Genomic DNA, 16,287 nt, shown 5'->3' with positions numbered 1-16,287 from the left:
ACCCCATGCTGCTTACTCCCTTACCTCTGCTTCCATTCCATGGAACTTATCCAAGATAGTTCTTAAATACTTAAATTCTCTCACCTCTTCCAGTCTCTCTCTTCCCCCATATCTATAACACAGTCTACTGCAATTTCTTCTTTCACTCAATATGGTTTTGCAAAATATATATATATTTTACTCTGTTTCATTTCAAACATAATTTCTTTACTTTTACTGGAATTTTCCTTAAACTGCCTATGCTCACACGCATCATAAAACACACTTACTGCCTTCTGCAACTCCTCTTCACTCTCAGCAAACAACACAATATCATCCTTAAATGGGCTTGTCACTAGCCACTATACCTCACCCATATACTCCATCGCTTTCCATATGTACTGCTTTCACATCTCTTATCACACCATCCATATATATGTTAAAAAGCCAGGGTGACATCACATAGCCCTGTATCATTCATACATGTATAATGAAACTTTTGCTCAATTCTCTATTCACTCTTACACATGCATTTGCTACTCTACAGAAGGCTTTCACACCATCAAACAGTTGTTCCCCTACCATATAAATCCTTAGCACATTCCATAAAGCATTCCACTTGACTCTAATATATGCTCTCTCCAGATCCTTAAAAGCTACAAACATCTTAACATTTGCTTGATGCTTTTCCACAGTCATTTTCACCAATAAAATCTGATCTGTATATCTCCTATCTTTCCTGCAACCCCCTTGCTCCTCTCATATTCTGCATTCAGTCACTTCCATCACTGTATCAATCAACATTCTTACATGCACTTTTCATTGTATACTTTCCAGACATATTCCCCTATAATTGCTACATACATCCTTAACACCTTTTCCTTTGAGTAGAGGATCAATAATAGATTTAACCCAATCATCAGACAACACATCAAATGCATCCACTCTGTCACACTTTCTCCTCCTTACTGCAGCAATTCAGCCATAATAACATCCACTACAGATGCCTTTTCTACCTTCAGCCTCATTGTCACCCTTCTTCCTTCCCTTTTTGCTTTAAGGCCTTACACTTTCATCCTCTTCCTTTCACCCTCCATACTGTTGCCTCACCTTCTCTCAAAATTCATCAGTTATTCAAAATATTCGTTCCATCTTCCTTTTTCATTTAGCAACTCCTCTTCCTTACAAATTATTTTATCATTTCCACTCTGATATCCACCTATTTCCTTTTTCACCTCCTTCCAGTAAAATCTTTAATTTTCCCTAAACTTTTCATTCAACTTTATTTCAATATCTTCATCTCTTTCGTTGCTTAACTCTACCAGCTTCTTAACATTCAGCTTACACATCTTACATTCTTCTCTCCTCCTTTGCTGAACTTCTACTGGTACATATCTTTTGAGCAATCTAACATATTCCTTATTCTTCTCTTCCACAGCATTTCATAATCTCACCCATACACCATGCATTTCCCTTTTTTACTTCCATATCTCATGACCTTGTATCCAACTATCAATCCTAAAAGATTTTACAGTCTTCCTCTAAACATTTTAAACAACTCAATCACACATGACTGAGTTTCTATTTCAATTGCATCTCCACCTAAACTTTCGGTCATCCTCCCTTCATACTCTTCCTTACATTCTTTCTGATTCATCTTCTCACTTGCTAATACTTTTACCTCTCCGTTCTTCCTTACACCACCACTTCTCCCTCATCCTCATCCCCACAAGAACTACAAAATGTTTAGTCTCTACAGAATCCTCTCACAACTCTAGCATCTTACAAACCTTTTCTAAACCTTTTGTCAACTGCCACAGACTCAATCAAACCCATTTGCTCTTCTCTTTTGTCATTTCTCATCCACGTATACCCGTGGATCAGCTTGTGCTGAAAAAATGTGTTTGCGAGGAATAAACCCCTCTAAGCACAGACATCCACAAAATAACTTCCATTCTCATTTACTCCAGACATTCCCAATTCACCAACTATCTCACCAATTTCATCGCATCCCACCTTTGCATTCATATCACCCATTACAACTATCTTTCTCTCCTTTTCAAAACCATTCATATAGTTATTCAAATTTCTCCAGAAATGCTTTCTTTCATCCTTTCCTCGCACAGTTTTTATATTCACTGGCACGTACACATATACCCATGCATATTTCACAATTCCAGTGTTTCCTTTCCTCCATGCTATTCCTAATACATTCCATCTATGCTCCATAACACCCTCCTATACTTTTGGTAACAGCACAATTGCATATACTTCTTTCCCTCTTCCCTAATAATTTTCAGTCATTCTCATCCATACCACTCCTCCTTCCACTTCCTCCCATAACTTGCATTCATCACTTCCATTTTCACTCTATACACCATGCCCAAGGATATGGATTTCCTCAAGCCCCAGCACATTCAAACTATAGCTTTCAAATTTCTCCACATGCTCCTCCCTTTTACCCTTACCAATCATCCCATTTACATTCAGTACCATAAACCTCAACTGCCATCCCTTTAACTCCCCTGCAAAACTGGTAGACTCCAGTGCTGCATCTTAGCCTTTTGTGCCTCACCCTTAACAGGCCACTAGCGAAGGGCAACTCCAACACAGTGTCTCTCAGAGACAGCAGGGCTCCGAAATTGTCCAAAAAAAAATAAAACCCCAGGACAACTCAAGTGTTTGTCTGTATTTAGAAAAACTAATACTACTATTGCCCAAATGGAGTTGGACAAAGCCTCCCCTTTCTGTTCCACCCCTAAGGGTGTATTAACAAGGTCACCATGAGAAGCCATGGTGAGACTTGGACACCAAAAAAGTAGAGTATCCCCTAGAGGCACTAAAATTCAAAAATTTACCCAATTTTGAGCCTGTATCACAAGAGCAGTACCTCCTAACCTCATTGGTTATGATATTGACCACAGAAACTATGATTAATATCCAGAAAGCAATGCCTTAATAGTGTCTTTTTTCTAATGTGTTTGTAAGGCAATAAATCATCAATTTGTACAATATACCTAGGTATACATTTCTAAAAATTTGATACAATCCATAATGAGTCAGTGAAAGATCATGGCCTTATGTAAGTATACATGAAGCAGTAGAAATATTCTTCCAGAGCATTCTGCTTGTACATCACTTCCTTCCTGATATATCTACATTGAAATAATACATTAGTATGCTAACTACACAAGAAGTGGATTCCATATTTTTGAGGAAACTATGTTAAATGCTTATCCATAATGCAACATATATATGTATCCAGAAAAACTGTTTACACATTTTCTTTCTTAGCTGATTTATTTGCTTTAAGTATACCTGAAGTAGTAGTCAGGGATCTTCTACCTCTACAGCTCAGACTGGTCCCAGACTGCAGGGTTGGGTCACTGGTCACCCAAACAGTTCCAAGCCTTGGTCTGGTCGGTTATAGTACATTTTTTGAAGACTTGTCCTGAGCCTTTTTTAATATCATCTGCTGTGCACAGGTATCTCTGATAAGTGAAGGTAATGTGCTTAACAGTCTTAATTCCTGAACGTTAAAGGCATCTTCTCTCTTTTGGTGCCATCTATCTATATTTCTGATGCCTGTTCCAGCTGGAACTCTTTAAAAGGGGTGGCCACTGTAATAAGAGTCTCCATAACTAGTGGACTCCGGTGGTGCTTCTTAGCCTTTAGTGCCTCACGCTTAACAGGCCACTGGCAGAGAGTAACTCTAATGCAGTGTTTGCAGAGGCTCCTAAATAATATTCCTACTGACTACTACCTAATGCTCCTGCCTATTACTTCTACCTAAAGTCTCTACCTGGTGCCCCTGCCTAAACGTTCCTACCTACTACTGTTATTTGCTGCTCCTACCATTTTGCCAAAAAGCAAGGCTAGCACAAAGTGTTCACCACAAGAAAATCTAGAGTTACAAAGAATGAGTTGTGTGAGTTAAGCGTTGTCTCGTATTACGTGTAACAAGGAGAGATCATGTGTTCATGGACCGAAAGCCAGTAGTCCACGTGTGAGTGAGGCAGAAAGGAAAGACAGCTACCTGGGTCAGAGGTGTGCATCTTGACAAACAATGAAGTGCTGGCTCACTACACAACTGTCATAAACCCTTTCAATACCCAGGTGGGCAGTACTGGTAATATACCTCCTTTGTCATTGCTTGCCTACCAACTACCACTTCCTTTTGTAGTTATAATGCCTTTTGATTTTTGGTGTAATATTTTACAGTGTCCTCCATGCCTGTCATGAAAGTTGGGAATTATTTTTGAGTGTTGGCTGGTGACCATGCCTTCTGGGTCTTCTAAATGCAAATGATGATACGGTATACATCCTGTCTGTGCTCTACAGAGTATATAGTCTCAGTCACTTCAGTCATTCCTGGTAGTTCAGCTCATTTACCAGATCAATATGGATCATGAAAGATATCTGAAAAATTTCTAATTCAACGCTTTTGCTTGCCTTGTAAGAGGATGTTAGCACACAACAGAATTCTATTTATGATGACACTACAAACTTAAAGGGTGTCATCATTGGTTTTTCCTGTCTTGTCTTAAAATCAGTAGGATCCATTATACCATTTTTTTGGAAGAAGCAACTGTTGCTTTGTCATTTTCACTGTTGGTAAGGTTGTGGGACATCATTCTTCTGAGGTATTTCACACCATTCAGTCAAGATGTGACAGTGTCTGCATCTATCCAGTATTCTGTACCAGGGGAGTTGTAAATAATATTGCTTTCATTAGCCCAGTGGACAACTTTATTTTTGTCTGTTTGTTGCCTCTCGGTGTCCTCTATTTACCACATTAAACTATCAGTTTCTGATATCAACCACAACTAAAAACAGCTTCGATAGCACCCAGTGATCTGCTTCTGTTTCAATTCTTTTGTATAACATTGGGATCAGGGAGTTACAAGAATTCTTGCAATACCTGAAGATGGACAGCTAATGAAATCGAGTATCAAATTACTTTTATGGGTACTAATCCAAACAGAAAATTACTTGCTATTAAGGAAACATAAATCCAGGGTAAACCTATTGTAAAACAATCCTAAGAAAATTCAACAGAATATCAACCTTTATGTCCAGTTAAAACACAAAAGAATTTCATTAGTCTCAAACATGGTTACATAAGGGAAAATTTGTTAATTCTTCCATATTCCTAACAGTCTCTCTCAGAAAGGAACATTTCAAGTAGGATCAAGTTAGTATTCTTTTTATAACCACAGTTAACTTCAGGAGCCTACAATGTAAAAATGTGGCTTGTATCCTGGCTCTGTTTAAGAAGTACAAGTTAAATGAGATCAGCAAGATTTGAGAATTCATTTATTACACAACAACACAACTTAGATCCGATCCTCCCCTCCAAGGCTTTAGGTAAGTCCCCTCCAGAAAAAGAAAACCTTAATTAAAGACAAATTCAATGCTAGGCGTAAAAGTTGTCACAAGATCCCATCTTCTTCTAAATTTGCTCTGTGACTGTAATAGGGCTCTGTTTAATGGCAAGAATGTAAGTTATGAATCATAAAAATAATTCTGTCAACCAAAGGCACAGCCCTATAAGATCCATCTATTTTTTTTCTATTGCTTTCCCTCTATCCTTTCTGGAAAAGCAATTTCTTGGGTCCTTTCTGGAACAGGCTCAAGACAGACTCAACTGCGCAGTGAAAGTTGTACATTTGTGCTACAAAGTTACACCTTCACCTCAGCACCAAATGACATTACTAGTCTAGGCAGCTTCCTGCATGGTCACTGGGTCTCTATAAACTAGCATTAACTGGTTTACTAAATATATTAGAGTTCATAAGAACTGAATTCCAGAGAATAAATCCTACTTACCAGGTAAGATGATGCTCTAACCACACCATGAGAGAAAGTGCTCCAATTGATGTTTATAGCATTTTGTTTGTGGTAATCATACAGGTTTTCATACTTCAAAGCCCACATTTGCTAATTTCACTAATAATTTTCATCTTTTTTTATGTTGAAGGCTCCAGTCATGGACAAAAGTCCACATCAAGCCATTTTTCTTTTGTTAAAATTCATTTCTTACACAAAATTCATTAACACAAATATAAAACATATTCACAAAAACAGGAATAATCTCTTACCTTAAAGTATTCCCCTCCTTCTTTATTGCTAGTTACACAGTCTTGGCCTACTTGTGCTGCCTGCTTTCCTATCTGGCACTGTTCATCTCTGTTTAGAAAACAAAACTATTAGCAGCTCATCATATTCCATCTAAAATTCAAATTCAGCAAATAACACTTCATAGGTTATCATCATCAGTTGGAAATGTGATGATTCCCTAGTTTCCTAGCAAAATGGAATGGCCAAAATGATGGGATATGAGCAAACTTTTAGCAGGCATTATTTTTAAAATGTTCCTCTTCAACATTGAAAAATAAAGTCTCTAAGAGCCAGTGTCCTAGTGACCATGAAATACTTTCTCTGGAAAATATAGGTTAAGTCTCTGTCCATCCTTATGTTTAGCAAAGAGGCAGCAGTCATCAATCCACTCACACTTTGCAAATGACTCAATGGTATTTGCAACACCTGCTCATCTTTACGGTTTCCCCTCCACTGATCAGCAACTGTCACCAGCTTGACATCAGTGACCAGCCCACTGACAACTACTTCAAACATTTTTGCAAACTATAAATGATAAGCCAAGGCAGTCACTGAAGGTAAAGAGAAAAGGTTTTCTGAAGGAGGGGGAAGGTTGAGCAGTTAACAATCCAGGAAAATTGCTCATGGGACTATGCCTCGGAGAGAAAAGTTTTTCAACTTTCAAAACCTACACTCCTCTCCTTTGTGGTTAATCCCATGAGTATGACAGCATACCACTATGAAGGAAAATTGGAGACTAACCACCAAGACAAAAAACCTTCATTGGTGATTCAAAGAAACTTTGAACACAGATTTTCACAAAAGAAGAAACCCTAGAGCTACAAGGTACATCTAAAAGATCAAAAACTGAAGAGGCCATATGGCAAAGTTGAAAGAAGGGTGCCAAACACCTTACTATATGTCCTCCAGCAAAAGGCTCTTGTGGAGGGGTAAGGTGGAGACCATTTCCTTGTAACACTCGCAATAAGATGTGTTCAAAGTCCACATAAAATGTCTAGACTGCTCTATGATACTTGTGTCATCCTTACATTGGGACCCTAAAAATCTTTTTCATATCATTCCAACCTTTGAATACTTACTGTCGGAATAAGTATTAAAGATATATACATTTTGACTAGAAGGGCCTCAAGGACCAGGTACACATATAAATGGTCTCCTTGACAAACTTGGTAAAGTCTAAAGGGTTTCCGAAAGAAATGGCTTGGCAAGGTATCAAACTCTCTTGATGAAACATTAAAGAGTAAATGAAAAGGATACTATTGAACATAGTTAATTCAAACTAGTCCATAAAACTGGGGCTTGATAATCTTAAGTTCTCTCTGAGCCAAGGCAAAAGGGCAACCATTTTTTCAAATGAAGGTTCATAGAGGTTAATCTCAAATCAGACCCATCTGTAAAAGCCTGAGCCAAGAGACAGAGGTTCTTTGAGGGCACTCTCAAGAAGTTAGAGATATACTGCCCTTCTTGAGGTGATAAAAAGCTACAAAAGAAACCTAAACAGACCTTTAGTTACTTCCAAGACAAAATTTTCTATGAAAGGCAAATGTATTTCAGGCCAACCTGTACTGAACTGAATAAGGAGAAAAATGTTATATAAAAGTTTGTACATTAGTGTAGCACAAACATCAAGAGAAATGGCTTACCTGCAAGAGCACATAAGTGTTGTCCCACAAGTGGGCTATCAATGAATTCACTCCTGAAAATCAGTTATCTAGGAACCTTTTCATCAATGAATAGCTAGAGAAAGGATCATTCTGGTTCCAAAACAGTCCTAATTTCTGCAACTGAAAAAAATTCTAAATTAAAGTATTGGTTTTAGTGGCACAGAGTTCCAATGTGGATCCACTCCAAAGGAGAGAAAACCATGTGAAAAAGCTTTCCTTATAAAGATCTTTATCAATAGTGCCTGGTCTGGATGAGCCATCCACACAGGCAGCATAATCCCTGGAGAAGCTAGGACAAAGAGCTATTAATTCCTAAAGGTTTCCAAGACAAGGGTCTTCTATATCTTTTGTCTATATCTTTGACACCTATTCCTTTTAGGAACTCCCTCAGGGAGGTGGCAAAAGCAAAAGAGTCTCCTTAACTGTTGAACTCCAGTGCCTTTTCTTAGCCTTTAACCTCATCTGTAACAGGCTACTGACAGAGTGCAACTCTAGTGCAATGTTTTCAGAGGCTCCTACCTAATGTTCCTACCAAGTACTTCTACCTAAAGTTTCTACCCAATTTTTCTAACTAATGTTACAAACTACTTCTATCTAATGCTCCCAGCTAATGCTTGTACCTACTGCTACTACCTAATATTCTTACCTACTACTTCTATCTACTGCTCCTACTGTTTTGCCAAAAGGCAGGGTTAGCACAAAGCACTCACTGCAGGGAAACCTAGGGTTGTGCACAATGAGTTGTGTGAGTTAAGTGTTGTGTGTGTGACAAGGAGATATTGTATGTTTGTGGACTGAATGCCAGCATTCCTCCTGTAGGAGAAGCAGAAAGAAAAGACCTGGATCAAAGGAAAGCAATTACACAACCAATGAAAAGCTAGCTCCTACACAGTCATCACTAACTCTCCCAATACCCAGGCAGGTAGTACTGGTAAACATGGGTCTTATATGTTTAAAATTGGTATATCATCTAAAGTTTCTTTCTAAATATTTTGAAACTGCTTCTACTGTGCACAAAAAATATTGTATTTGCCTTGCTGAAGGGTTAATATGGTAATCTTAGGAAATAGCCTCTGTTAAGGCAATCAGATCAATATCAAGAAAACCACCACTAAAATACAAGCATCTCCTGAGACAAGAAGGGTTTGAAGCAGCTGGTAATACTACCCTAACAGCAGGCAATACCAGATACTTTGGTCTTAGCTGCAAGGGGGTGTCAGGATCCTTATTTGGGAAGCTACTCATATGAAGGCAAGAGGGGGAACAACATATCAAACAGCAAGATAGGAAAACTACCCAGGCTTTTCCTTAGACCAAAGTATCAAGCTTCTAGGAGTTATCTAATTCCCTGCGAAGCAGTGAGCATGTAAACCTTTTTAAGAAAAGCACACTAGAAAAAAAACAGATGAAGACAATACAATAAAAGAGAAATCACTCACAGGCTGGTGGCAACAAAGTCCCGGGTGCAGCCTACACATCAATAAAAACCTCAGAGGTAGAGAAAAAATCTTTGTTTTTCTCTTTTTTTTCAATATCCTTGAGTAGAACTGCTCCCCACGTATCTACAAGAAACAACTGATACATAATACAGTACCCAATCTGATGACAACAGATGATACACCACTTCCTCATTACTCATACCCCAGTGTATTATAATTATTAGTGGGCTAGTTTTAGTCACAGTAACTTACCTGGTGTATACCTGATGTTGTTTTCTGGGTCTTCTACCCCAACATATGGGCTGGGCCATGGCTAATATGATGGCTCATTGATTGAACATGCTGATGGAGGCTGCAGCCCTCTGGGCCATTTGATGCCCACAGCCTGCTGGTCTTGTAAACTTTGTACAATACTTATCCAGGGTACTCAAGCCTCTCAGTATGCATCCCATAGTGTTTCTGATGGTAGCTGGCAAGGTGTTGAAGTGTTGAAAAGTTTCAGGACTCATATGTATAAGGTATTCTCTATTTTTGTGCCTATTGCATTTTCTGATTTCAGAGGTAGCATATTATAGTCTTCTATGCTTGTAACGCCTATAGGAAATTATTTTGGAGTGTAAATTTCAGACAGTATTGCATCTAAAAAAGTCCTCAGTACTTTTCTTAATAAACATTTTGCTCCTTTCCTATAACTTTAACCAGATATGTTCTGTTAATTCAATGTTAGGTTATCTCCCTTTCTACTCATATTCAACTTTTGTAAGTCAATGTCAACAAACTATATTCTTACAGATCTATGTTGCCAAATTCATACACAATCTAAATATGTATCAATTTTTTTCAACTCATACCTTCATTTCTTTAAAATGGGAGGTTATCTGCTATTCTTGTCTTGCATGATCAACAGAACCTTACAACTTTTTTAGTATAAATTTCACTCCTCACTCATGAATCAACAATCTATATTCTGTTCATTCAATGTCACCTTATCCTCTTCTTGCATTCAACTTTTGTACATCAACAAAAAATATTGTTATTTTTCTTCAGTATCAAAGCTATCTCTCCTTCTGCTCGTCTTTCAAACAACGTTTCTTGTCACCTATCCAATCAACTACCGTGTCAGTATGTATCTTACTTCCCACTTCTATGTACCTACAATCTATTAACTAGTGCATCAATATACATTTCACTACCCACTTCTATGAACCAACAATCTATAATCTGTTCAATCATTATCAAGTTATCTCACCCTCTTCTTGTGTTCAACTTTTGCACATCAAGACTATATCATTTTTTTCAATTGTCAAATCATTTCCCATTCTGACTGTCTTCAAAACAATTAACATTTATGTTTCTTGTCTCTTTCATTATAAAATCATTTAGTGTGTCATATCTCTCTCTAGTGGATCTAACTTCAACCTAATCTTTTTTCTTACTATTCACCAAGTAAATTCTACTGTTTCTGTTGACATATCTTTACTCCTTATTTCCACCTCTCCAAATGTCTCTCTTCTTCCTACTCATGACCATTCCCTGTATGGAGACTGCATGGGAGGTGCAAATTAATGTCGCTGCTCTTAGGAGAATTTTTTCCTTTACTTTTTCCAATATGGCTTATTTACAGACATCAGTTATTAGAAAGAAATTATCATACTTATTTTCTTCAGTAGGTTACATATTTTTGTTTGCTTAAATACCAGTTGAAGGTACCAATGAAATGGTCTGAAGTGCTAGCACTGCTGGTGTGTGGCTTTGTGTCCAAGCCCAGCCCAGATTCTCACTCTATACACTTTTCACTTTTTTTCAATTTTTATAAAAAATATGTATTCACTTAAAGAGAAATTCTAGTGTGAAGTGAAATTTCTATGAAACTTCTGTTTCTAAGGTAAAGCAAGTAAAACCATGTTCTATACAAGGTATCATACAACCATTAAACCATAAGAGATACCCTCATTCACTCACTTCCTGTGTTCTCATTTTACTTTACATTTTCCACCATTTTCTTTACTTCCAAAGATCTTTATATTTCACAAACAATATATTTTTTCTTTTTCAGGTGTACCAGGCTGCCTGATTCAAGGTGAACTCAAACCCTTAAGCCTCAAAGAGCCACAGAAAACTTTGAAAATAAACTGACAATCTACAGCACATCCAGACACCATACCATACCACATACCTAAAACTTCTAGCTTCTTTATCTCAGGGAGACACTTATCTTTAAGTGGCAGCACAGCAGAATCCTTCTTTATCATTGCATTCTGCATTTTCACATTAGCCATAAGTTTCAGGAAATAGTGGAGGATAGGTCATTTAGACAATACGAAATGGGAAGAGTAACTGATGGGAAGTGTATAATGGTGTTATTATAAAGTCCTCTACAGAAATGCAATTATCCAACACAAATACACAACGGTAACAATGAAAGAACAATCTGGATGCTACAAGAGGCAGTAAAGCCCTCACTTCTCAGAGATGGTACTGATAATGAGGGGGTTTCAATTACAAAGATAGACTTTGGGGAATTATAATTATCATTGTGATGCAAAGTCATGCAAACAAAACCTTTAAAAGTAGAAACAGGAAAATTTCCTATACCAACAAGTTAGTGAGCACACTAGGATGACAGGGACTAATTCACTATCATTGCTAGATCTTATCTTCATACAAACTAGCATGGACATTGAGCATATCATATCTGATACACCAAATGGAAGGAGTTATCATGCAATGCTCAACTTTGACAATATGGTACTCAAGGATATCAACCCCTTGCCTCTCTACCCTAAGCAAACTTAGGCTGATCTTTTGTGTAAGAAAAATATTATCCTAAGTTAATTTAGGAGTTATATTATTATAGGAGTTATATTCCCGAGATAACTCAAGTAAAGTTCCTGATAAGTTTTCTACTATTCCCATGAGACAGGAGCATAGTAAGAGTAATTTCTTTCAACAGATGGATTTACAGCACTATATACATCTGTAGATGATAGCATAATGAGGCACCTCTCCGAAGTCCAACCATTTGCCTTTTTTTCCTCACTTTTCCACTGTTTTCACTCCAAAAATGCTGTGTGATGATGAATATGATAGCAATGACCACACAGACACACATATGAAGATATTACCTCATCCAAAGAGGTAAAAAATTTAAACCAGGAACTCCAACAAACAAAATCAAAGTAAGGTATCTCTTGGAAGAGGTGCAAGCATTTGGTTTATTTCTACCTTTCCACCTTTTTTTTACTCTCAGTATGCTAAGTAATGATGAATATGAGTGATGACAAGAGAGACACAAAATGCAGATAATGATTTAAGATTTTCCAAGTTCTGACTTGGACAGTCCTACTGATGCTATGAGGCAGACAAAAGTATTTTTACCTCTTAATTGTGCCTGTCTAAACATTTACTATTGTTGGTACTAATACTTTCAGTTATACAAATGGTAAACATAAGAATGTGTAGCAATATTTCTAAAGTTTCCTTTGTACTGTAATGAGCTTACTGATATGATTGTTGAGGGAAAAAGCAAGCATGTAAAGCAAAGGTTGACAACAGCATAATGGAATAATGGAAGTTTTAAGTGGTAACCTGGCAAAAGTAATGAAGTAATAAGATTATGCATTTTTTTGACAAAGAGTCATATTTTCTTTGTTATTTCTACTGCCTTCTATGATCTAAAGTTTATAAAGTTATATCTATTCTTTATATCATTTTTGTATTTGTTGAGAAACCTTGGACTCACAGCAGCTGTGTATTTCATTATGTAATATCTTTTAAATCATTATTTCAAACATAATATTTTGTGTGTTGCTTTTCCTATTTATATACATTTCAAAACAGCATTAAAAAAATCTTTTACACTATACTCTGAAAAAAATGGTAAGGGAAGGGGTTCAAAGACCAAAGGTGAGACAAGACTAGCTGGAAATCAACTTGAAGGAATCTGCACACAAAGTTGATCTAGGGGTTGACTTTATGCCTAATTCATTGTCAGAGCTACATATTAGAATTGTGAAAGGAGCAAACTGCTGACAAGCAAATATTATATATAATGTATTCAACTATATGGATGAGAACATGTCAATAAAATTATTCACTACATATATCAGACCAAAAATGGATTATGCCTATCAAGTCTATTCATAGTGTCTAAAGATGTATAAAGATTGGATTGACATGTTACAGTAGAGATCAGCTAAGGTGTCACATTACCAGAATTACAAACTGAGCCACAAAGAGAGGCTGAGGGCCACAAAGTGGTCCACTGTTGAGGAGAGAGAGAAGAGGGGGCTGAGAACAGACTTCATGTTTGTAAATCTGATGGATGATACTGAAAGTGAACAGTTCTTCAAGAAATGCAGCACCAGAGTAACCAATGGCCATTTCAAGAAGCTGAGAAAAAAGCTAGCTAGAAAGGATGTTAGGAAGTACTGATTCAGTGTTTGGGTGGTGGTTGGTTGAGTGAATGATGGCAGTTCACAAGGGCTTTTTAAAAGCCTACTTGAGGGCATTTCACAAAGATCTTTTAATAGGCTACTTGAGAGCATAGAAGGTTCAAGAGATGGGGCTTCTCACTGTACAAAAAGTCAAGTCACCAGGCAGGCATAAGAGGGGATACTCCTTCAATGGAAATAAGGGAACAAATGATGCTTATCACAGGGGCCTTTTCCAAATGGGTAGAGGTTACCAGTGGGGTGCTGCAGGATTCTGCTCTGGGACCATTAGTCTTCTTGATTCATGGAAAAGACTCACCAGAAGGTATGGACTTCTACTTGAATAAGTTTGTAGGTGATGTAAACATCATCATGGTTGTGAAAAGCAAGAAGGCTTAAATCAACTTACAAGGGGCTCTAAACAAACTCCAAGGTAGACTATTACATGCTTAATGAAAATCAACCTGAGTAATGTAAAGCAATGAGGATGAAAAAGAGTGAAAGAAGGCCAAAATGATTATTATCTAACAAGAAATAAGCTTCAGAAATCTGTGTGTGAGAAGGACTGAGGAGCTGACATCATCCATATCATGTCACCAGAGTCCACATAGGGATACGATCTGTCTGCTGGAAAATATCAGGACAGCTCTTAATCATATGGATACAGAAATATCTAGTAAGCTGTTCATATACTGCATGAGGTCAAAACTAAAATATGCTTCTCAAGAAGCACAAAGAGCGAATAGAGAAAATCCAGAGGAGGGCAATATAGATGGTACCAATTAAGAGAGCCAAGAAATAAGAAAAGATTAGAGTATCTAAATCTACCCACCCATTAAGTTTTTAAAACTGACTGATAACATAGACAATGTATAGCTCTTCAACAGATTTTGGGATACAGCAATCAGCTTTATCACATTTCCCGATACTCTTAGTCCCTATATAAATGTGTGTCTATTTTCAGACTATAATGTCACATTTTTTGCCTTAGCAATAGATTACACAGAAGTAAGGTGTGCAGTATTATATAAAAGTAAATCATGGAAGGCAGAACATGACTAAATTGGGGAGGTTTCAGAAAAAAATAGTAGCAAAACCAGCATAAGCAGTGCTGACTGTTAAAATGCTTAAGTACCACTATAATCTTATGGAAGCTAGCATTAGTGTCAGTGGTGCTAATTGCATTTTATCAGCTGTCCTTCAGCAGCAAAATATGGAACATATCTTGCATGACTTGACAAAGATCCATGTTATCATACTGAGTATTCTGGCTCATCACATCAGTTCATGTTATCAGAATGTTTGTCACAACAGGGGAGCACCTATGCATGCAAGCTATGTATGAGCATGAATTTTATTAGATGACTATGATAGAAATTCCCACTCAATCTAAATTCAAGAATGTAAATAAGAAAACTAACTCTTCTTAATGATAAATCATACATACCATTTTCAGTAAAACAACAATGAATTAGCAACAGCCATCTTACCTGAAATACCTGAGGCAGCATATACTGGCAATATTGAAGCAGATGGACTGCTGCTCTGAGGGGATACCAGTGACAGGGGCTGGGAAGCTGGAGCACTGCTGTGACTCCCTTGCCCAGTTGACACCATAGGTACAGCATCTTCCAAAGGTTTGCTCCAGATCACCTTCAAATAGTAATAAAATATTGTAAATTGGTCATCACTACCAGATCACTGCAAAAAAAACTAAGGCTAACCTAAGAGAATCATGAAATTGATACTTAAAACTAGAGTTCATGAAAGACTCAGTTTATTACATAATAAAGCTGTCCATGAAGATAATACTGTATATTGTGAAAGAAAGGGAAGTGAAGTGATTATATAGAATCCCCATTAAATACTCAATATGCATTCCTGGAGAAAAAGGTTTCAATGATTCACCTTTCAACAGGGTCGCTGTTACATATGTGATATGGAGATGTATTCCTGACAGTGCTGTTTCTTACCTTTGAATGCTTCCATTTCTACCTCGATAGTGATTCTTTTTCTCATAAATCTAGGTTACTTCCGACACAATCACTTGCAAACCTCCTTCCAGACATTATGGTACAGAGAATTCACAACTGATGTCTAAAATGACGTATAAGAAGAGAAGTCGATCAAGCATGCATGCTTATGACTAAAGTTAGGAACACAAGATGCTATGTGCCAATTGGATGAGAGAACTCTATATATGCTGTTTGTCACTGGTGAGTAAAACTGAACCAAAATGGTGAGTGTGATGAGTCCCATTTCAATCAGCAATTACTCACATAAAAAAACTCAACAGCAAATAAGTTCTATTATAAAACAATGCCAAGAGCTCTACGGTGAAACAGCTTTTGATGGGGCAACTTTCAATGGGTCATCCCAGTAATTCAGGTACAATAATCAAAAACTCAACATCAACCATTCCTGACAAAAATCTATAACATGGTTTTGAGCTGGATCCATACTTTCAAAAAGAGAAGGTAATTTTACTGATGACTAATAGGAGATGAATGACATTCCAAAAAGGCAATATGAATTGGTATTCAGTGACCCAAAAACCACCATAAAGGATACATAACCCAACAAACTTCTTAAACAGTGATCCTCCCAGTTTGCACATATAGCAGATATACCACTTCAACAAAGGATTTTGAG

The 16,287-nt window shown here is 37.2% G+C and overlaps 1 protein-coding gene across 1 annotated transcript in view; it reads right to left on the bottom strand.

Moving 5' to 3' along the window:
- The window catches only part of LOC139749652 (uncharacterized), a 239,300-nt gene extending 223,676 nt beyond the window's left edge, over nucleotides 1-15,624 (bottom strand). The window contains exons 1-3 of the mRNA XM_071663822.1: nucleotides 15,609-15,624; nucleotides 15,126-15,297; nucleotides 6,081-6,168 (exon numbers count right to left, since the gene is read on the bottom strand). Of these exons, the coding sequence (XP_071519923.1) occupies nucleotides 6,081-6,168; nucleotides 15,126-15,297; nucleotides 15,609-15,624 (276 nt within the window). The remainder of the gene's footprint in view (nucleotides 1-6,080; nucleotides 6,169-15,125; nucleotides 15,298-15,608) is intronic.
- Nucleotides 15,625-16,287: the final 663 nt, after the last annotated feature.

Source organism: Panulirus ornatus, chromosome 7 (genome assembly GCF_036320965.1).
Source record: "Panulirus ornatus isolate Po-2019 chromosome 7, ASM3632096v1, whole genome shotgun sequence".
Taxonomy (NCBI): Eukaryota; Metazoa; Arthropoda; class Malacostraca; order Decapoda; family Palinuridae; genus Panulirus; species Panulirus ornatus.
Note: the sequence above shows the minus strand (reverse complement) of the source record. Positions and strands in the feature narration are given on the sequence as shown.